General features: G+C 39.5%; 1 protein-coding gene across 1 annotated transcript in view; it reads right to left on the bottom strand.

The window, feature by feature from the left end:
- The window catches only part of znrf2b (zinc and ring finger 2b), a 31,569-nt gene extending 12,985 nt beyond the window's left edge, over positions 1-18,584 (bottom strand). The window contains exons 1-2 of the mRNA XM_008411060.2: positions 17,721-18,584; positions 2,755-2,850 (exon numbers count right to left, since the gene is read on the bottom strand). Coding sequence (XP_008409282.1) covers positions 2,755-2,850; positions 17,721-18,135 — 511 coding nt within the window. The 5' untranslated portion in view covers positions 18,136-18,584. The remainder of the gene's footprint in view (positions 1-2,754; positions 2,851-17,720) is intronic.
- Positions 18,585-21,083: the final 2,499 nt, after the last annotated feature.

The raw sequence follows: 21,083 nt of genomic DNA, 5'->3' as shown, positions 1-21,083 counted from the left end.
AATCGGTTTGTGTGTGGTGTGTTGTTGCGACCAAACCTGTTATATCTATGATTTTTTTTTTTTATTGTCACATGTGTGTAGGGTCTCTCAAGTATTGAAAATTGGCCGACAATTCTAAAGTCTTGTCGTGTGATCCAGGAATTAGTTTGGTTTTGGATAGGTCAAATTTAAAACACAGTAACAGAGGGTAGGTAGGTCAAAATGCAGGTTACAACTGATTATTTCCCCCTTAATCTATAAAATGTATCATTTATATAAATGTAATTTCCAACTCAGTTTAGCACTGTTAAACCCAGTTTTTAGAGCAAAAATTAACGCCCAGATCAGAGATCAACTGATCAGGACTGTGAAGCGTTCACAAGCACTGCCAGTTGTTTATAACGTTGAGACGTTTATAATGTGGCTCTGATGTGGATCTCTGGTTTTGGAAAAGTGGAACCAGTTATGACCAAGACCACTTAAGAACTGGAACTGGTAGAAAAACCAGAACAGCAGCCGTTCGCCCCCTCAACACTGCTCCATCACCTACAACATTAATGGCTGCCTCTCCTTCTGCTGAGGCCCCAAGCGTGGCATTTTCCTCACTTTCTCCTCCATGCAGAAGCAAGCTAATAACACCACAATTATCATATGACTGACACAGGAAGACACAGAGGAATCTGTCTCAGCTGAACAGGAAACCTGTTTTTTACAAACAGGAACTTGACTTGGCCCCGAAAGTGTTCAGCTCAAAGAGAAGTACAGCAGAAATGTGGAATGATTACGGTTCTAGATAGGAAGAGTTTCACAAGTTTACAAGCTCATGTTCATGTTGAACAAAAGGCGACGAAGCAACAAAACCCCAGGAAGAAAGCAGAGTAATGAGAAAGGCCTGTAGGGCACATTAACCGTGACTCTGCTGTCCTTAAATACACAACAGTGAGAAAGACAAGGAGAAGCTGCCCTCAGGCAACCACAGCATTAGTCTCTGCTTTTGGAAACATTACAGGCAGATTACACAAGATTTCACAGGGAAGCAGGCTGGAAAAGGAGCCTACTGTTACATAACCGAAGAGCTGGGAGTGCTTCATCTTCACACAGACTTAGTCACTTTTTGAACATTAGAACCTGTTGGTGGGAGCGGGGTGTTATTAGCTCATACATTGTGCTTGTCTGCCTTTTTCCCTCTTGTTTCAGTAAAACAACTCTTCTGGTTTGGAATACAACAGTATTTCAACTATATGCTTGATGTAGTTTGATGTTGAACTGATGTAAGAGAATGTAGTGAATTATCAGCCACTACAGAGGATGTCAAATCAGCCACAAAAAAAAAACAAACCAACATCTGATCAGTCTCACTGATAGTTATTCTAATTTATTTCATACAGTTGAATTAACCGTAATGGAGAAAAACAAGGACATATTTATAAGCAAATCTAACAGTTTGTTAAAGATATTCAGAAACAGAGCTGCACCTAATGATTATTTTGTAGTTCATTATGCTATTGATTAAACTGATGATTAATTCTAAAAAAATTTACAGGTTCTGCAGGTTTTTCATTTAAACACTAGGCCTTTTTATATAATATTGGATATTTATTTAAATATGCAAAAAAATAATTCAAACCTTCAGAGATGTACAGATGTTATTGCTCAAAACCTGGGCACTATGAGAAGAAGTGATATTTTCTGGTTAAGGGTTGGGTTTAAGACTAAGGGTGTGAGGCGTTTCCTTGTAATGGTTAGCTGCAGCGTAAAGGTCAGGGTTAGGGTATAGAAATGAGGGTCAATGTAAAGTTCTTATGAAGGGTATGAACGTGTCAGACGTGTGCATGACAGAGAAATGAGAGACGGTGTGTGAGGAAGTGAAAGGAGAGAGAGAATTAAAAAATGGGTGCCAGGGAAACGCACATATCAAAATTATAAACAGTCACATGTTAACAATAAACTTCACCCATCATCTTATCAGTGTTCGCCATTTAAAGTCATGGAGTAATCTGCTGAACCTGGAACCTTTACTAAAGATCCAACCTTGACCACAGCGCGTTTCCTCCACAATGAGCTTCTTCTTTAGCGGAAACATCCCACGTATTATACTTGAACAATCAAACATGTTACTATTTCCAAACCAGTAACCAGATTAAAAGTAGTTAACCAAGTGTGTATCTTTTTACATAGTAAAAAGATAGACTGTAGCTTTCCTCCTGCATCTTGGCCAGTGACGTATGGTGTATCAGAGAACTCAGTCAACTAGTTGCTTTAAAATCAAGTAATCAGTAAAGCTACAAAACTACTCTTTCCAGGGCTTAACTAAGGTACTTTTTTAAGGTAACTATGCCACTAACTTGTATGTATAGTTAAACAGATAAACTCCATGACCTTTTGCCTGACGATGGTGAGATGAAGCAGCAGGTGAGACGGTCAATAATCTTCAGACCTGAGTTCAGAAAGCCGGTGTTGTGCGGTTCGTTAATGCTTAGATAAGTTTATATACTGCTCTGATAAGCCTAATGTGGGGTTGGACAATAAATACATAACAATATACATCACAATAGACACATCATAAATATTAATAGATGATACATCTGATAGAATGTTCAATATACAATATAAAAAATATTCATTTAACGCAGGTCGAGAACTGCACAGCATTCTGGGGGATGTTGGTAAAGCATACCGTGGAAGAAAGTCACATCTCAATCAGCGCTCTATAGAAGCGCAGCATGCCAGTAGTTAGTAGTTTAACTCTAGTTAAAAAGGAGGCCTCATTCTTACCATTATACGTGACGCGTGGTTTGGTTAAACACAAAACCAGGTGAAGATCCATCTCATCTGAGGACAAATACTTGGAGCACACTGGACACTTGAACCCTGACAATAAAGAAGTAAACAGAGCAACAGTGAATGATATGTGGGAGGTGGAATGAGAAGAAACTGTGAAAAAACAAAATTAGAAATAAACTGGTAAATATTACAGTTCTTCCCGTGGACTTGAATTAGGTGTTTTTACATTTCCTTTCTAATTTTCACACCTCAGTTTGTCTCATGACTTCATGTTATGGTAAATAAGAAAAAAAAAAGAGTTTTAATGCTAAATGCACATGTGGACACCCTCACCCTTTTGTCTTTTCAACCTATTGGACTCTGAACTATAATGAGATCTTCAACTGTAAAAACGTTTTATGGAAAACTAATCAAAATAGGTCTAAAGTTGCTATTCACATATTGCTTAGAAATGCAAACAATAATTGCAAATGGGAAAGGAAAAAGCTTTCAAATCATTACATACAATGTAACATAAATACCCTACAAATAAAATCAACATCAACATAATAAGAGCTGCCAGTCAGTGTTCATACAGCAACAGCTCTAATCAGTCATCAAGCACAGCAGATCTCAGGAAACTATGAATTTCTATTATTAATAGAAGGGAAGAGCAATAAAGGAGGAGAGACTCATCTATCATTTATGAAACTATTACCTGCATCAGCTACATCTAAAGTAAACATGGAAATATAAACCAAAACCTAACAGACATTTCTGTTGCTCATCTGACGGGGAAAAACCAGAAATCACACATTTGACCCTGAAGTGTTTAATCTTTTGATCAGTGGCTAAGCTAGGCGACCCGACCACAGATTTTTTTGGCCATTTTGAAAAATTCTGCAGCATTAGTACCGCAGTTTTAACACTTACAGCTATGCACCACTGAAGAACATTTACGCAACTGCAACTCTATTCATTTGGCAATGACACAAGGCAACTTTTCAGTTTATAACTATAACTGGAATTTTATCCCTTTTTCATTGACAATTCTACAAACCAACAAAAAACATTCTGTCAATTGACCTGATGGTGGTCTGTTGACAAAATTCAATCATGGTGATGATGATGGTAGGAGTTTGTAGCGCAATCAGTGGATTGCTGGTTCGATTCCCATTCCGTCCACCTCTGTCACTTTGTCCTTTGGTAAGACGCTTCACTTGCCAAAGGTGAAGTGAGGACCTGACAGACTGCCCAGGGCAGATGTGGCTTCTATCCAGAAGCTTACACCAGTAGCTTGCACCATTTATGTTTATGTGAATAGATGAATGACTGACTGTAGTGTGACGAGCTTTGGGGTCCTCTGGATTTCATAAAGCGCTGTATTTACCAGCCAATAATGATAATTAATGGTGGGACTTGATTAAAAATGTTTAAAAGAGTTAATTGCCAGGTCTGTAATTAATACAATTTTAATAAAATAAAAAAATTGACAAGATAAGCAACATTTTCATTTCAAACAGTTTTTTGCTGAATAAATGGACATTTGAGCTCAACAACGAAGATATTTACAGTTTGGTTCAAAGTTACATAATATCCATTGAGCTTTCCAGTGTTTCACAAACTCCTGACCATTCATGGAACTTCTTTAGAAGTGTGGACTGTGGACGCTGACATTAGCATTACAGATGTCTGTGTTGCTGCTACATGTTTAGCATTGAGATGCTACTTTAGGTTTGAATAGCTTCAATGATAGGCTAACTACTTTTAGCCCAACTTGAACACAACAGTAGTCTTTTCTGACTATTGAAGCAAAAAGGAACCTTTAGTAGGACAAGAGAAGCAGCTTTGCCGTCCAGTGCTGTTTGTGAATGCAGTTGTGTGTCAGACTTACAGGCATACCAGAAATATGTGAATAAAAAAAAGTGACTAATTGCATAAAAATTTTTAACACCTTAAAATTTATGTAATTAGTTGAAATTAGCATGCTAATGTGATAATGACAATGTCACCTGACCTCGTTTAACATGGAGTGCCATGTCTCTGAATTGATGAACAGTCACTCACCTCAGCATACTGAAGGCTTGAACTGACGGCACCGCTTCCTTCCTAGTTAACTTAGCTAATAATCTGACCACTTAAGAGCTGTTTGGAGCATTTCATTTCTTTCCCAGATACATAATTGATAATTAAATACATTTTTTTGTTCTTAAAAGAAAAACGCCTGTCATGACCAGGATGAAGAGTAAATTCCTCATCCTTGATTCCGATATACATGCACTGTATAGAACGGGAATGCATCAAAAGCAACATACATACTTCAAAGAAACTGAGAGAAAACATTACTCAATATCCACTGGACCTCGTTACCTTTACTTTCTAGTAATGCGTTCTTGAACATGCCAACACACAAAGCACGGTAAGAAACACTGACAGCAGCTTTAAAATGATTCAGTTTAAATAAGCTTAAAATAATGAAACTCAAGTTAGATGGTGTCAAAACCACTGCACTGCTCACGTGTTGTACATGACATTTTAGAGGGAGTATGTGCTTGCACAGGAACTTATGAAGTGTAAAGAAGAAATGAAAGGTTCAGGGAGATTCTGGATGTTACCAACCCTGGACTTCCGTCAGCATTTTAAATATGCTCTTTACCTTCAGAGTGCCGCAAATCAGACAGAAATGTGTGTGCATTGTGTGCAGGGCTTACAAAAAAATAAATAAATAAATAAAAGAAAAAAATCAGCCGTCCTGCTGAGTTACTGATGGACTGAATAGATTAGGGCTACCAGCAGCGGGCTCTCTGCTGATTGTCCGACCTATTTAAGTCACAACAAGCACAGATATGCACAGCAGTGTCTAACAAGATTTCCCAGTCATCTGCAAACAATCAGGAATGTTCTGAACATGGTAGGTGTGTTTATTTGAAAGCTTGCTGAGATTGAACTGCAGCCCTGCACCACTTCTCCTCCAGGCTTCCTGATCACAGAGCTGTGCCCCCCCTGCCAGGCTGGGATGACTCATCCAGTCGACTGAATGGGACAGTCTCTGGAGGAGAACAGATCTGCCACGTGTCTGTATGCATGTCTGTCGCTGGTCATACCTGCAGCTGGATCTAGTGGTTTTGTCCTTGAGAAACTCACATTCAGGTTGGAATATGGTCATTAATGACGTTCCTATAATTCTTTAACCTGGGGCGATTTTAGATTTTACCCCATTGCTACTCTTCAACATAAAATAGTGCAGTAAATTGAGCTGAAGAGCTAATAATACAATGGTTTTATTAAGTCTTGGGGATTCCTTCTTTTTGACAATTCTCTGACTTGTTAGTTTTGCTTTTAGTCATCAAGATCATTAAAATGAAGACAGGATTTTGAAAAATGTTGGGAGCATTTGACACAAAGTATGAGTTAGTCTGCACTTTTTATTTATTGATTCATTCATTTTCTTTTTTTCTTTTTACAAAAGTCCTATCTGGCACTTTTGCCTTTTTTCCCTGTCTAAGCTGAATGATTCATATTTTTTGAAACACAATTTTGGCTACAAAAAAAAAAAAAATCACAATACATTTTAATTAATGTTGTTTTGGTTGTTTGTTTAGTTTTAATGGAAAACAAACCATAAGCATAAACCATAAACAGCTATAGATGGACCAGAGCCAGTGTTGGGTAGGTCTAAGTGCTGCAACACTTGTTGTTGACACTAAGCAACAACAATCCCAGTCCATCAGCAATCAGCTCAACATTCAGTCAGCATAAAGCTAATCATGATGACTGACCACCACACCATGTGTACTTGAATGGTGTGGTGAATGTGTGCTTGTTTACATTCAGAACCGTATTCAACTAAACTGATAACTATATACATTGTAGTAAATTAACTTGGCTGCTAAATTATGCAACTTCACAACACAAGAGAGGACAAAAGAAAAAGTAGAAGAAAGAATAAAAAGGTTCTGCTTTCTGCAAGCATGGGGGTTAAAGTGAACAAACTGAAGGCTCCAGACTAGCTCTGCATAAACGAAGCTTCTTAGGTCAATCTGTGTGGAGGCGTTATCCAAAATGTCACAAAGCAGCAATCGAAGAGCCAAACAGAAAGTGTTTCTGCATGAAAGTCTGGAAGAATTTAATAATGTGTGACTTTATTCCTGATCTAGCAGCTCTTTGTTCTCTCAAGAGAGCCGACAGTCTGTTGATGAAAAGGCTGCAAAATGTGAAACTGTCAGAAGGAATTTTTATAGACCAATGGCATGCATTGTTTCTTTTCTCATATCCCAAAGCAAAGTCAGACTCTTCCTGAAACTCAGAGTGTACTTCCAAGGAGAGCAGCTACACTTTCTAAGCACTTTCTAGCTTTTTTTCCCAAGTCTTTATTCTCCTGAATGTCAGTCAAAAATTAATATTTAATCCAGGTTTTTGGACTCCTTTGGTCCAAAACAGACTCAAATTGTTAACTTATCATAATTACCTTGTCATTTACTGTGGGGTCCTAGTAGATTCATGAGTTTGCCCAACAAGTCTACATGTGTTTTGTGGACTTAGAGAAGACGTTTGGCCATGCCCCTTAGGGTGTCCTGTGGAGTATGGGGTACCAGGTCCTTGTATGACCAGTGTCAGAGCTTGGGTTGCAATGCCAGCAGTAAGTCTGGCTTGTTTCCGGTGAGAGTTGGAGTCTGCCAAGGTTGCCCTTTGTCACCGAATCGGTTCATATTATTTTTGGAAGAAATTCAAGGCACCCAAAATAAACAACTTTTAGCTTAGTTCCATTTTCACCATAAGGGACCAGGACAGCCAACATAGGTTATAGACATGACAGCAAGATAACGGTACTTCTTATCCTGAGGAAGAGACTGACCTCGGCCTGGACGGGAAGTTGTTCTGTTTTAAACCTGAGAACTGACCAATAGCATTACAGGATCTCCAGTCAGAACTGGAGAGGACAACCATCTGGGCCGCCGCAAATGCCTACAATGCAGACTGAAGATCTTGGCATGGAGAGGTCAATAAGTCAAATATGACTGTGAAGCAGTTATCTGTGGGATACGTGAATGAAGTGAGTAAGCGGGATCATGGGACTGGAGCACTTTTGTTTTAAAGCATGACAAGACAACTGAGCATGAAAAACTCCCAGCTGACAAAAATGACTGTTTTCCTCTTTCAGTGCTTACAAACCTCACACTATTACCCAGACTTCCACCTGTTTATGACCGCTCAGCATTTAATCTGCAGCTTGGAGAGCATCCCAGGGCTCCATGTTTATTACCCACAGTCCTTTACTCAGCTCTGCTGCAGCTCCTGAATCAGCACATCTTCCACTTCATGCTATTAAATGGGATTTATGAATTACTATTGTATTGATCAGTTCACTGATCATTCACACTGCAAGGCAGCCCTTCATTCTATAACTCAAGGAAGCACACACAGACATCAGGAGCAGCTGAACGGCTCCCAATCCTTTCTGTATGAACTTTAGTTTTCCACATGGCTAGGCAGAATCTCTGAGTGAAAAGTAGCTGGAGCAAGGAGCAGGTCATCATCCCGGGCCAATTAAATCACCTCGTTTCTCTGCAGTCAGCCTGCAGTTTGGAAGAGCCCAACTCACAAAAGGGTGGAGGACACTATGCTTTCTTCCTTTCTGTTTAATACAGAAAATAATTTATTTAAGCTGTTTAAAACAACTGTTTAATATAAGCTGTATTAAACAGCTTTAAAATCAAGACCCACTGAATATAATTACTTTTTAAAAAAATAATAATTTTATTAGAAACAGAAGTCACACCTTTCAATTGATACTTTTGTGTAAAATTTTAAAAGGTAACAAAAAAAGAAGAAGCAAGAAACACACAACGAAATTGGTTAATGGGCTAGCTCCTAGTATGGGTGATAATTTCCTTCCCTTCAGTATAAATGTCCTATTACTGAACTTTTTGGAAAGGTAAATACAGCAATAAATCATACCCACATGTGAATAGCTGTAATCTGCGAATACTTGAGACCACCACTAGAAATGCTTAAAACTGCCTAATTCAACAGTTTAAATATCAAATATTCATTAATATGCATATTTAGCGGAAACTGTCGTGACACTACTGCTCATTTCCAAACCAAGGACAGACAATCAGTGCCAAGGAAAATAAATGGCGTTCCAGGATTGGCTCCTTTGCAAAACACCAACCAATAGCATGTCAAGCAGCATTGTTACTATGTATTTCAACTCTGTTATTTTTGAATGACACTCAAGCATCCCAAGAGGTAGTGTTGTATCAATGTTACGATTTTTCTCGTTTAAACGAGAACACATTTTGGATTAAATGAAAAATAATCCATTTATAGTGAGTCTTATATTTCCTTAAAATGACAAGGTTTCTCGTTTTAACAACATACCCCTGAATTTATTTTTTTGCTCTGCCTGTTAAACTCCTCTGTACTTTAACCCCGTTATTGTTAACATTCAGAAATATATCAGTCTGTTAACATTTTAACTTTGATTTTTTAAAACTGCTTAAATCAGCTGAAACAGAAGCCGAATGTCTGACAAGCTGTGAATTTATTTACCCTTCCAACAATCTGACAGTGAGAGGAGATCTGTCTACTAGAGAAGGAAACTGCACAGAAAGTCAGTCCAAAATAACTGGTATTACCTTACTAAAACTGTACCTTAGTACAGCTGAGGGTTACCGTGGTGATATTAGAGCAGACAATCCTTCACGTATAATTGATATTACTGGCACCTGTACTTCAGGGGGAGGTGTGAAAGAGGAAGTCGAGTGTAAAAAAGGAATCGAGGGGAGGGTTTGAATAAATGTGCTCTCAGCTGCATGAACAAGGTGTATATACCCAACATGGCCCAGACGTCTACCTGCGTCAGGCTCTTTGTCTCCTCTCAGTAAATATTAGCATCATACACAAACAGCACTGGCAGACTAAAATACACCTCTTGGTTAATGGAAAAACAGATTCCAAAAAGCGGACCCAAAACATGACCTTTATCACTGTTAAGCCCCGATTTACAACAATGACGACAACAAGTTTGTCTTCTCGTTTAGTGACGCAAGTTATTAAGAGAGGGACAGCATAAAATCAGTTACAAGACAAACTCTTAACCCTTGGAATACAGTAAGAACAAAATATATCAAAGTAATTCCACCAACTTTAGTTTTTTCATTCTCATCAACTGAACTCAGTGTTAAAAAGATTCTGACTGGAGGTGCTGTGGTAGCGCAGGGTTAAAGCACAACCCACATTTGAAGGCCTTAGTCCTCGGCGTGGACATCACAGGTTCGATTCCTGGCCTGGTGACTGTTGTCGCATGTCTTCAGCTTCTCTCATTACCCACTTTCCTGTCAATTCACTATCAAATAAAGGCCGCAAGAGCCAATAAAGCCTTAAAAAAGATCCTGACTAACAATCTAGTTTTCCAGATAAAAGTGTCCTGAAACACTGGAATTTTCAGCTGTACTATTCCTGTGCTTTAAATTCCTTATAATAATAACTTATTTATATTTGCTGATGTCTCGTACTGATTTAAATCTTCACTAGTGAAGTAGTTCTGGCACTATGCACCTCATTTAAGCTGCAAAAAGAGGCAAGCCTTCTAATCACCTCGCTGCATCCCAGTTAAGGCCGCGAGTCCCACCTTCAGCTTCTGGAACACCTAAAGGTGAACAGCAAAACGTTAGGAAAAACTAAAACCAGTCATGTGACTGCATGACATCATGTGACTTCTTTATTTGTGTGAATGTTGCCGAGGGCCCAGCATGGTCAGACCGAAGTCCAACCGTCACATAATTGCAGGATACTCGTTTTTGAACACACCCCGTCACAGTCCACAAGTTCCACTACGTCGGACCAGAACCGAGAGGGCTGTTCAGTGTTGTTGTCCAACAATTGTACTTCCTTATGGCTTTGGACAATTGCTCCTCAAAACTATCAACTGGAAGTTGAATAGTCGGAGCTGGTTTCCGCATAAACGACCACGAAATTCTGACCAATCATACAATAATTTTGCATGCAGATGGGAGTGAAAAGTTAGGCAGAAAGGCTGCGGTAAGAAGAGGTGGAAGACATGAGGCTGAGATCAAAATGACGCGTTTTTCGTCATGCAACCCGATTAAGGCAGTTCTACTTGAACATGTAGAAACTTTTGATTGCTCTTAAGACGAATCACCACAGCTGATTGGACAAACTTTCTGACAGCACTGCAGAAGAGGATCTCATTCAAAAACATAAATTCAACAGCTCAAACATGGAAGTTGTCTCTATTGAGCCTTTCCAGACGGCTGGATGCCACAGTTGGAGGAGAAAAGGTGCAATTTTGTAACTTTCAATTTAGGGAGCAAATTAGAAACAAATAAGTAAGAAATGAGCCTTTGGTGTCCAGCTAAAGGCTCTTAGCAGGAGATACTAGAAAGTCAGGTTAAGCAGCCACAAGCTTATCTCATCAGGACAGATTGCAGCTAACTAATACTGACTCCACCATAGCTCATCATTCCCAACAGGCCTCACACTGACCTGCAGGGCTTTTCCCAAGCAGGACACTGTTGATTCCCCACTCTGTTGTTGCACATGGACAATGATGGCACCAAGAAACTTAACAGAATAAAGTTAACTTCAAAAACATACATAAATCAGGGACTGTTTTGCCTCCTCATAGGTTTTTAATAACTGGTCCGGTCTGGAGAGGGAAGAGATGTTCCCTTCTACCAGAAAAAATTATTCAAAACAAGAAATAGGACTGGTACCTCTCTAACAAAACAATGGGAAAAATTACATCACAGAAAGAGTAGAACAATATTGATTGTATTTTTATTCAAAAATAGTAAAAAAAAAAAAAAGTCATCCTTCTCAATAATCAAAAGAAAAAAAACCTTTATCCATATCATAGTGATCAAACCTTCTAATTGGTGATCAGCTCTTTGTGTTGAGCGCTAAGTCTTGGTCTGGAATCAGCCAGCATCTCCAAGTACTACATTATCATTAAGGTTATCAAACTGTGCTGTGTGACAAACAAATGGGTGAGATTTTTTTGTCACCCTGGGCAAAAAAGGCCCTGGACAATGCTTTCCTCTGGTTCTCAGGGGTCATGGTTATGGAGACTGTAACATTAGTAGCTGCAGTATAAATTCAAGTTATCACTGCACAAACACAGAGATATTGTGGATGATTCTTTCTGACTGCCTCAGCCCAGAAATCCAAGAACACAAAACACCATGCCAAGTTCAAATTACTCCAACAAGGGCCTCCATGTTCCATCAGTTTGCATATATTAGACTTGGAGTTGGAACAAAGTCTTAACTTTTTCATGATGAAGACTGAAACTTTACTAGATTCTGGTGTTTTACAAATGAAAAAGTTTTGCTGCTTTATTCAACTTGCAAATTAAAACGTTTATCAGCTTATTGAAGTTTGATTGTTCTTGGTAATGTAGGCGGTTTGGAACGATGCCACGACTGTGTCACATGCTAAATGTTAAATGAGCGCCAAGTCTTGGTCTGGAATCAGCCAGGGTCTCCAAGTACTACATCATCATAAATTGGTGATCAGCTCTTTGTGATGAGCACTAGGTTTTATATGTATCTGGTCAGTTATGTATCTGTAACTGACCAGATACATATAAACCAAGGTACACTGAGAGATTGCAGTTCAGAAAGACAGCTGTGTTCATAGAAGTGAGTGAAAGTTCACGATTCTTAGAACGGTGTTTATTTCCTCAGTAATTGGGCACACTGTATTCTTTATTTCAATTCAAAACAAGAACATGTTCTCATTCTACAGACAGTAAAAAACACACAGCAGCATCTGCAGTTTTCTTTCTAAACTCCAACATTTACTGTGGAAACTGAAAAATGCCTAAAGACTTATCTTTGCTGATAACTCTGAGTTTTGGTCATGCTCCACTCATTGCCAAAACATGGCCATGCTAAGCGGGCTAGCTGAGGCACATCACAAACAAAACAAAAAAACAAAACAAAAAAAAAAAAACTCCAACTGCTACCCTGTTTTTGTGATCAAGTCCACACAACTGTGGAATGAAACCTCTCTGCGGGCAGAAGAAACGCAAATAGCACTGCATATGCCAGGCCTGTAGGGGGCAGTGAAACTTTGTGAACATTCATATCTGGAGCTGTGTTTTTGTAACACATGTGATCTTGCTTATGTAATCTATGTCTGTGTTCAAACAACAGGTGCTAATGCTAAATTCAGATTGAGGATTTTAGCAAAACAACTGCCAAAAAACAATTTTTTTTTTGCATTTTTGTTCATCCGTCACTCAGACTTCTGTGAACGATTTACAACCCCTCATGCAAAGAACAAAAACATTGATGTTTACACATCAGCAAACTATTTATGGAAGTAATAATGGATGCCATCATCTACAGATCACTTTTAGATAATAAAAAGAAAGCACAACAACTAGCAATAGCTGTTTGAGGAGAACTGATACAGAAGTCTGTTGAATGTGTCGTCAGAACCAAGAGTGGTGGGATTGTGATGTGCTTCACTGTCACAGTCTTCGTTCATAATTTCATAATCATATTTTCAGCCATTGCTTACGTCTTCTGGTCTCATATCAGTGATGTAAAAGTTGGATAAAATGTGACATTCAGACCGCAGACGCTTTGAAAACTATCGGATATATAACCAATTCAGTACCATATGGAAGAGGCACAGATTGGATTTTTTTCTGGATGAAAAGATTGGTTTTGGTTATTCAGACTGTCACAAAAAAGTTGAATATGGGTCAAAATTGAGCAAAAAAAAATCTGATTTGGGTGGAATTGCCTGCTGTGTGAACGTAGCCTGTGTCTTTGTGCACAAAGACATAGGCTACAAATTAATATTGAGCAATATTAATTTGGTCAATATTCCACAATGAGCAAATTTTGCTTTAACAATAGAATGATAATAACCTTAATAATCTGAAGTGGTGCAGCAGTGCAAACAGAACATAGAGGTCCACCATTGTTATGCTGTGCGAGTGAAAATCGGGTAAGCACAATATGATGTAACTGACGTAACCGTTTCAAAATGTTTTCGTTTTGCGTACGGACACAATTCATGTGAATTTTCTAAAAATGTCCAACTTGGAGCCTCTTGTCAATTGTTTGTGGTTTTTGTCCGACTAAAACTGATCAAAACATTATTATCCTCTTGCTGATATGTTGTGTACACTGAGCCTGTTGCTGTAGAGTCTGAAAAGGACTCCTTGGGTTCTTTTAAAGTTCTCTGAACCTTGAACAGTTGGATCCCTTGCCTGAATTTGTAGGGAATCTTCACTCCTTGGACTCTTGGCAGCTGTCCTAAACGCTTTTGGCTTGTGGATAATCTCATTTGTTTGGAAATGGCCTTATATCCTCAATGAGATCGAGGAGAAGCAACAATTGCTTGTGTAAGGACATGGCTGATTTCTTTCCTTCTTGGGATTGTGCTAACACACACAGCTGAACAATCAGCAAACGGCCAAATCTTCTGCTTTTGAGTCACACGCTGATCAAATGCTGCTTACCTGAATTCCTCTGGACGCAGCAAAGCTAGCCTATTTGCACAATGTTTTTTTTTTTTCCAACCTGTTTATTGACACAAATGATGACATAATGCAATATGTTATTCATTATGTAAGGGGAAAAGGTAATCATATCATAATATCTGTATACTCAGGGGTAAATGTCTTTATAGCCATTTTTATTAGAACACATTTTGAAAACTGTTCATCAGGTGCACCTTGAGTGGTTTTTAATTAAGATCATTTATTCTTACTGGATAGAAAGAGAGAAATCTGCAAACATGTTTAACTGAGTGTACATCACTGATTGAGTCATAAAACCTTTTATAGAAGACCAAAACTTAGCAGGTTATGTTAATTATTGAGCTCTCAGCTGCTGAGTCATGCCCATCTGACCAACCTGCTTGGTTTGCTACGGCCAGGCAAAACCAAAAGATGGAAAGAGATACTGAAAAGAATAAAACAAACTTTGCCCTGGTGTGACATGGTGCTGAGAAACCTCTGATTGAATGCATACCCATTTAAATGTGCAGGAAATTCTAACGTGCTGTCTGTAGGTGCTCATATCAAAGGTCACACACCTGAAGCCTGAGTTTAAGGTCCACTTAAACTATGACTGAAAGTAAGACTCACTTAATCAATAAAACCACCACAGAATGAATTTGGGTTTCATTTTTCTTTTTTTTTTTTGTATATGAAAATAAATGCTGAAACATTAAACAGAACTGAAGTTGGTGCTTCATCTGATTCTCACTGACAGCAAAACTTGCAACCTTTCACATTTGGTCATGTTACAACCACAAACTTTAAAATATCCTTTACTGGGTGAAAAAAGACCAACATGAAGCCTACAGCTGGGAGGTGGAAGGAAAATAGTTCATGGTCTTATTTATTTATTTATTTATTTATTTATTTATTTTTATTTAGACAAACAAAACACAATTTTATTCTCAGGGCCCTTGTACTCTGATGTCCTAACAGAATATCCAGTCATTTAACTTCCTTCAGACAGCCGTTCTGTCTCTGGAGATCAAGGAACACCACAGGGAGAAAGTTGTGGAGAAGAGAAGTTAAGTTCTAAAACTTTGAACATCTCCCAGAGCTCTGATCGTTCCATCATCTGAACGTGGAAAGGATAAAACTACAGACTGTTAAAAAACACTGGAGTAAGTTGGTTTACAAATAGATAATCAAGTCTTATCTGTAGTGGGACTAAACTACAGGTTGTCAGATCATCACTCTGCAATAAACTTACAACTTCCTGCAATGTATACTTCACATCATACCAGTCAATGTCCCACACACCGCCCGGAGTGGGACAGAAGAATGTGAATAGAATGAAATTTGTAAAAAAAATAAATAAAAAAATAAATAAATAAATAAACTGCATTCTTTCATATTAAAAATTAAAAAAAGATAAATCTGAAAAAAATAATTTGAAAGAAAATTAAATCTCAAAGTGCAGAAAACTACATTACATGTTCATCTATACACGTTATAAATTACGTTATAAGAGTTTTTTTTTAATTGACAAGTTTCTCAAAAGTTTAACTTTTGAAATGCATTTTTTTCACACTTACATTTTTTCTATTTAGTTTTTGCTTGCAATATTATTGGAAGAAATTTCTCGTCCTAGTTCCAAAGTCCGTCCACAGAGAATAGACTTTAAAAGAACTTCTGTTAGTTTATAAATGACTGAACGGTTTAGTGCCACAATACATTAAAGATCTACTGCCGTCGCTTCAACCTTCCTCTGCATCCCAAACATGGAGAAGTTAGCATTCAGTTTTTATGCTCAGTTATTTTGGAACAAACTTCCAGAAAACTACAAAACTACTGAAACACTGAGTTTCTCTAAATCAAGGCTAAAACAGATTTAGAGTCGACTTTGATTATTAACAGACATCATTACAAATCATCTCCAGATCTTTTCTCACATGCAGGGAACAGTTACTCAAAATATTTCAGCTCAAAAAAGCTTTTTTCTTTGATCATAAACAAGATTTATCCTTAGCACTACAGAAATGTGGTGCCACCAGTGCAGAGCTTGCTCAAGATTGAAAGGAGGATCGTCTTTCCTGTGGTCTGAATATCTGGGAAAACTTTTTCCTGACGGACAAAGGACAGAGCTTGAATCTAGGAAGACTATGTACACACCAGAAGCAGTGAAGGTGACACTGCCATGACTCCTGTGTGGCCCCAACCGAGCATCCACATGTGTGGCCGGTCCTCTACTAATCCAGGTGATAATGTGTGGGTTGTTCAGCATGATGCATGCTGGGGCTCAAGAATCAGAATGTTATGGACCTGTGGCAGTAAATTCCCCAGATCTGGACCACACTGACAATCTGTGATCAGGTGGAGGAACGGATCAACTCCAAGCACTGACAGGACAACAGTTAGAGTTACAACCATTAGAGGTGACCGACTGTGGTTTTCTGACCAATCGGCCAATTCTGATTTTGCTTGGTCTGAAAAGTGACTAAATATAGTGACAAAGTTCCTCAGTAGGCAACAGCACACACATGCAGATGTGACATGGTGGGCAGGTCTGTCAGTCAGCTCTCTCTCACAGCAGAGAAAGAGGAGACAGAGGCTGATTTTCAAATCTTATAGGAGGCAGATAAAACTTGGACTAAACAGTTTATCAGTCAAGGGGGCAGCACAGCGCTGTGTCCTCCTTCTACTCACAGCCAAACATCCTGGTCACACAGACACGTTTTATCAGTATTAAATGTTTTGATAATGTGAAAGATTCTCATCTCTTTTTTTTTTGTTTCTCTAGGTTTGAGTAAATGTTCTGGGATGTTTGGTTCTTTTGGAGAACATTTATGAAGTTTCACTGATATCACTGTTGTAATCCTGCCTGTTGAAACAGCCTTCACTGCTCATAGGTTCACTTATGGACACAAAATACTTAGAATATGATATTACACGATTCCCAGCTGTACAGATGATTACTTGTAAAGCTGTTGAGTTTCTACAACAATTACAGACTAGGGTATTTTCTGAAGTCCCTCTAGATCATTATTTGTCTTTCTGATGGGCTTAAGGTCATTATTTTTGGAATATAAACTGAATAGACGCTTTTAAACTGTAATGGTCTAGAAAACGCTTCAACAGCTTTTCTTTTTTAATTCTACAGATTAAAACAAAGATGAACAACATTAAAACACACATTTCTAAAGGCAGCAGAACCTGGTTTAAAGGTGGCTTCAGTTTGCAGGTCTGGTAAAGAAAGGCTTTTGATTGTTTGGGTAGAACTTTAGTCTTAATTTTTCAAACGCAGAACCGAACGGAACCTGGACCTCGGAGAAGAACCTGGACAAGCCTCGCTGTGTAAAATGATCTGCGGGACACTTGTTGGGTTTCCTCCTATGAGGACATGTAAATGAAACTACACCTGACCGAACCGCTCGGCCTGTAAACAGAGTCACCGCAGGTCACCGAGCCGTCAACAGAGCACACCGCTTACCTCCGAACAGGTGAGGCGACAGGTGAGCGGGTAATGATCCTATCACCAGCCGATGACCATCGTTCCCTCTTCGGTCCCTGCCCGCTGCCTCCTCCGGGCTGCTGCCACCGGACTCCGGTGAGCTGTAGACGCCGCCACTGCTCGGGATGTTGATGCCGGACTGGGCTCTGGCGAAAAGAGCCCCGGAGCCCCCCGCGGACCTGGGCCTGGCTCCGTGTGGGTGACCGGAGCTGGACGCGGCTCCAGTGGCTCTGGACACACCGTGTGCGCGGTGCCGCCCCCTTGCCCCCGCTGCGGCGGTCCTGCTGCCGCTGCCGCTGCTGGAAGTAGAGGACGGAAGGTCCGAGCCGGAGTAGGCTCTGGTTCGTCCATTAGCGGCAGAGTTGGGCGAGGGGCTGCTCTGCTTTGCCCCCATGTTAACCTCCGCTGTTTGGCTGTGATATTTAAAGAGGCAGTCTACGAGCCGCAGCGGGACAGTGCACCAGATTTCCGCCCGGGACAGATATATGTACCGGGACAAAGGTGCTGGAAGAAAACAAAAGAAACAAACTGTCCGTTGCTAAGATCCCATCAGCCAGGGAGAAGTTCGATCAGCCATCCGTTACTCCAGCTGGAGATGCGTGGGAAAGTTTAGACGCCGTGACCATTGTTGCTCTCGTGCTGCAGGTACCGTGGGTCCCCTCCTGGTCTGAGCCGGCCAAGCGCTCCTCACTGCCCGCTGCAGCATCGCACCTGAGCGGCCGGCTCCTCGCAGCTCGCCCCCCGGCAACACATTGCTGCCCAGGAGGAAGTGATGGAGGAGAAAGTCTGAAGCAAACCGTTTCTCAGTGGCACCAAGGAGACTCGTGCTAACAAAGCTCGAGGTACTCACGTCAACGTCCGTCGAGACACTTCAAAATAAATGCAATGTCACGTAAACAGATTAGAGACAAATAGTTGTTAAATTACCAGGGTTTTGGGTGTAAAACTAAGACAATGTGACATTTGTTCTATTTCATATGAAAACCACTGGAACTTTGCTTAACCACCTTTTGGTTGAGTTTCAGTTTTCAGTTTTCTTGTTCACTTTCCCTCAGGTGGAGAATCTGATGAAGTTCAGCCGCACCACTAAGATCTTCAGGAATTCTTTCATTAACATCCCTTAGATACAGCTATATCCAATAAATAATAAATAATAATAATAATAATAATAATAATAATAATAATAATAATAATAATAATAATAATAATAATGAAACATGTATTTCTGTAACTCCACCAGGTGATCATTATATAGATTGATTACATAAAGAATGAGGAATTTTAATACCTTTATTTTTCTTATGATGATTTTTCTGCTAACAGCTAATGAAAACAGTACATTTAAAATTAGAGTGTTGCATCAGATAAGTAAAACAAACAATTTTAAAAACCAGAAATGTGGGCTTAGTGAAAAGTATGTTTAAGACCTGCTTATAGGTTGTTATTTTAAAAAGGTACTTTTAATTTATCAAACGAGACTCATCAGAGTGTCAACAATTTAAGAGATTTGAGGAACATTTGCAAAATGGAAAATTTCAAAGAAGAAAGACCAAGTTCACCAAAAGGTTGTTCAACAAACCACATACCTAACTGTGCGCAGGTTATTAGTTTTCACATTTTTCCTCAAACAAATTAGTTTGTTTTTGCTTAAATTTTACATGATATCAATGTTTTAAGATTAAATGATCAGAAAGTTAAGTTTTCTTTTAAAGAGTTCAACATGTTCTGAAACAATAAAATCCATCCATCCATCCATCCATCCGAACACAAGTAAGCTTTGGTCTTGGTCCGACTCTGACTTGTGATTGGCTGGGAAACAAATGTCTTTCATCAAAATGAAGACGCTAAAATAACCTTCTTTGGGTAAGGTATTGACTGCTCATAACTGCTAAACAAACCCCACCTTTTGAAAATCTCTATTTAATTCGGGGTGAATTTTCATCTGTCCAAACAAAAGCATAAGCAGCACTTTTTCCTATTAAATACTAAAAGTCATGCTTTTATTTTGAAAAGCAGAGAGATTATGTTAAGTACAATAGTGTATATTTCTGGTTGCTTGATTGCTAAGGACAAACACGTCTGATGACGTAAGTACAGCAACGTCAATAACAGACAGTCTATGCATGAACTGCTTTCAGTTGTGTTAGTATCTACCTGCAGCTCACGGTTCTGCTGTCAGGCTGCACTGTTCAGGAAACACTCGGTAGTAACTTCCTCTTAAACAATGTTCTTGTGATTTACGAGTGTAAATATACTCGTAACTCAACCTTTTTATTTCTGCATGCTTTTCAAGCTCAAACCTGTTCCTGTAGAATGGCAGTGAACTGTGCTGGCACCTTGACACCCATTCCGTCATCTTGATCATAAACCACACTCCAGTAGGGTCTCGACAGGTTGGGAGTTCGCCCTGTAATCCCTGGGCTGTCGTTTCGATCCCTGCTCCATCCGCCTCAGGTGTTGTGTCCTTGGGCAAGACCCTTCAATCCACCTTGGCTGCTGGTGGTGGTCAGAGGGCCAAGTGGCATCGCTGTATGGCAGCCTCACCTGCCTCAGGGCAGCTGTAGCTCACCACCATCGGTGTAGTCATTCACACCATCGCCTTTACTTTGACCTCTGGTCTTCATAAAGCTACACAACTACAGGGTATTTATCTTTTGTGGTGTGGGCAGTTAGCAGTTGGATGCTAACAGTGAGCCAGGTTCTGGTGCTGCTGGAGGTTACTTCCTGTTAAAGGGAAGTTTTCCTTTCTGCTGTCACTCCATGTATGAGGGATTGCTGTAAAGTCAGCGAAACAATGCAAGCAATGGTCCACTGTTGCTACATGCTCATGTAGGAGGATGGAATGCTACCAATGCAATCTGCTGAACATAGAAATCAGTTTCACCAATTTGAATAATAAACTGATCTTGACTTCATCGTCCAGATGAACTTGTGAGCTGAGTTATTGAAATACATGAATTTTTCATAAATATTCAAATTTATTGAAATTGACTGTAGTTAAGGACTGCTAGAGTGATGCAGGTTGTCTCTGAAATTCTGATGCAGAGAATCACAAATCTAAATCTAAACTGTTACAGAGAATAAACAAAATAAAAACATGCTTTATCTGCAGCATTGTTTATTAAAATGGCGCATTACATTTATTTATTTATTTATTTCAAACATGATAGAAAAAGGGTAGAGTGCCTTCTCCGGGTCAGGGGGGTCGGAGGAGTTTAAGTATCTGGGGATCTTGTTCACGAATGAGGRRAGAAGGSAGCGRGAGATCGACAGGCGGATTGGKGCAGCRTCTRCYGTGAARCGAGCGCTGTACCGGTCCGTCGTGGTGAAGAGAGAGCTGAG

This window comes from Poecilia reticulata, linkage group LG6 (assembly GCF_000633615.1).
Source record: "Poecilia reticulata strain Guanapo linkage group LG6, Guppy_female_1.0+MT, whole genome shotgun sequence".
Classification (NCBI taxonomy): Eukaryota; Metazoa; Chordata; class Actinopteri; order Cyprinodontiformes; family Poeciliidae; genus Poecilia; species Poecilia reticulata.
This window is presented reverse-complemented; position numbering and strand designations above follow the sequence as displayed.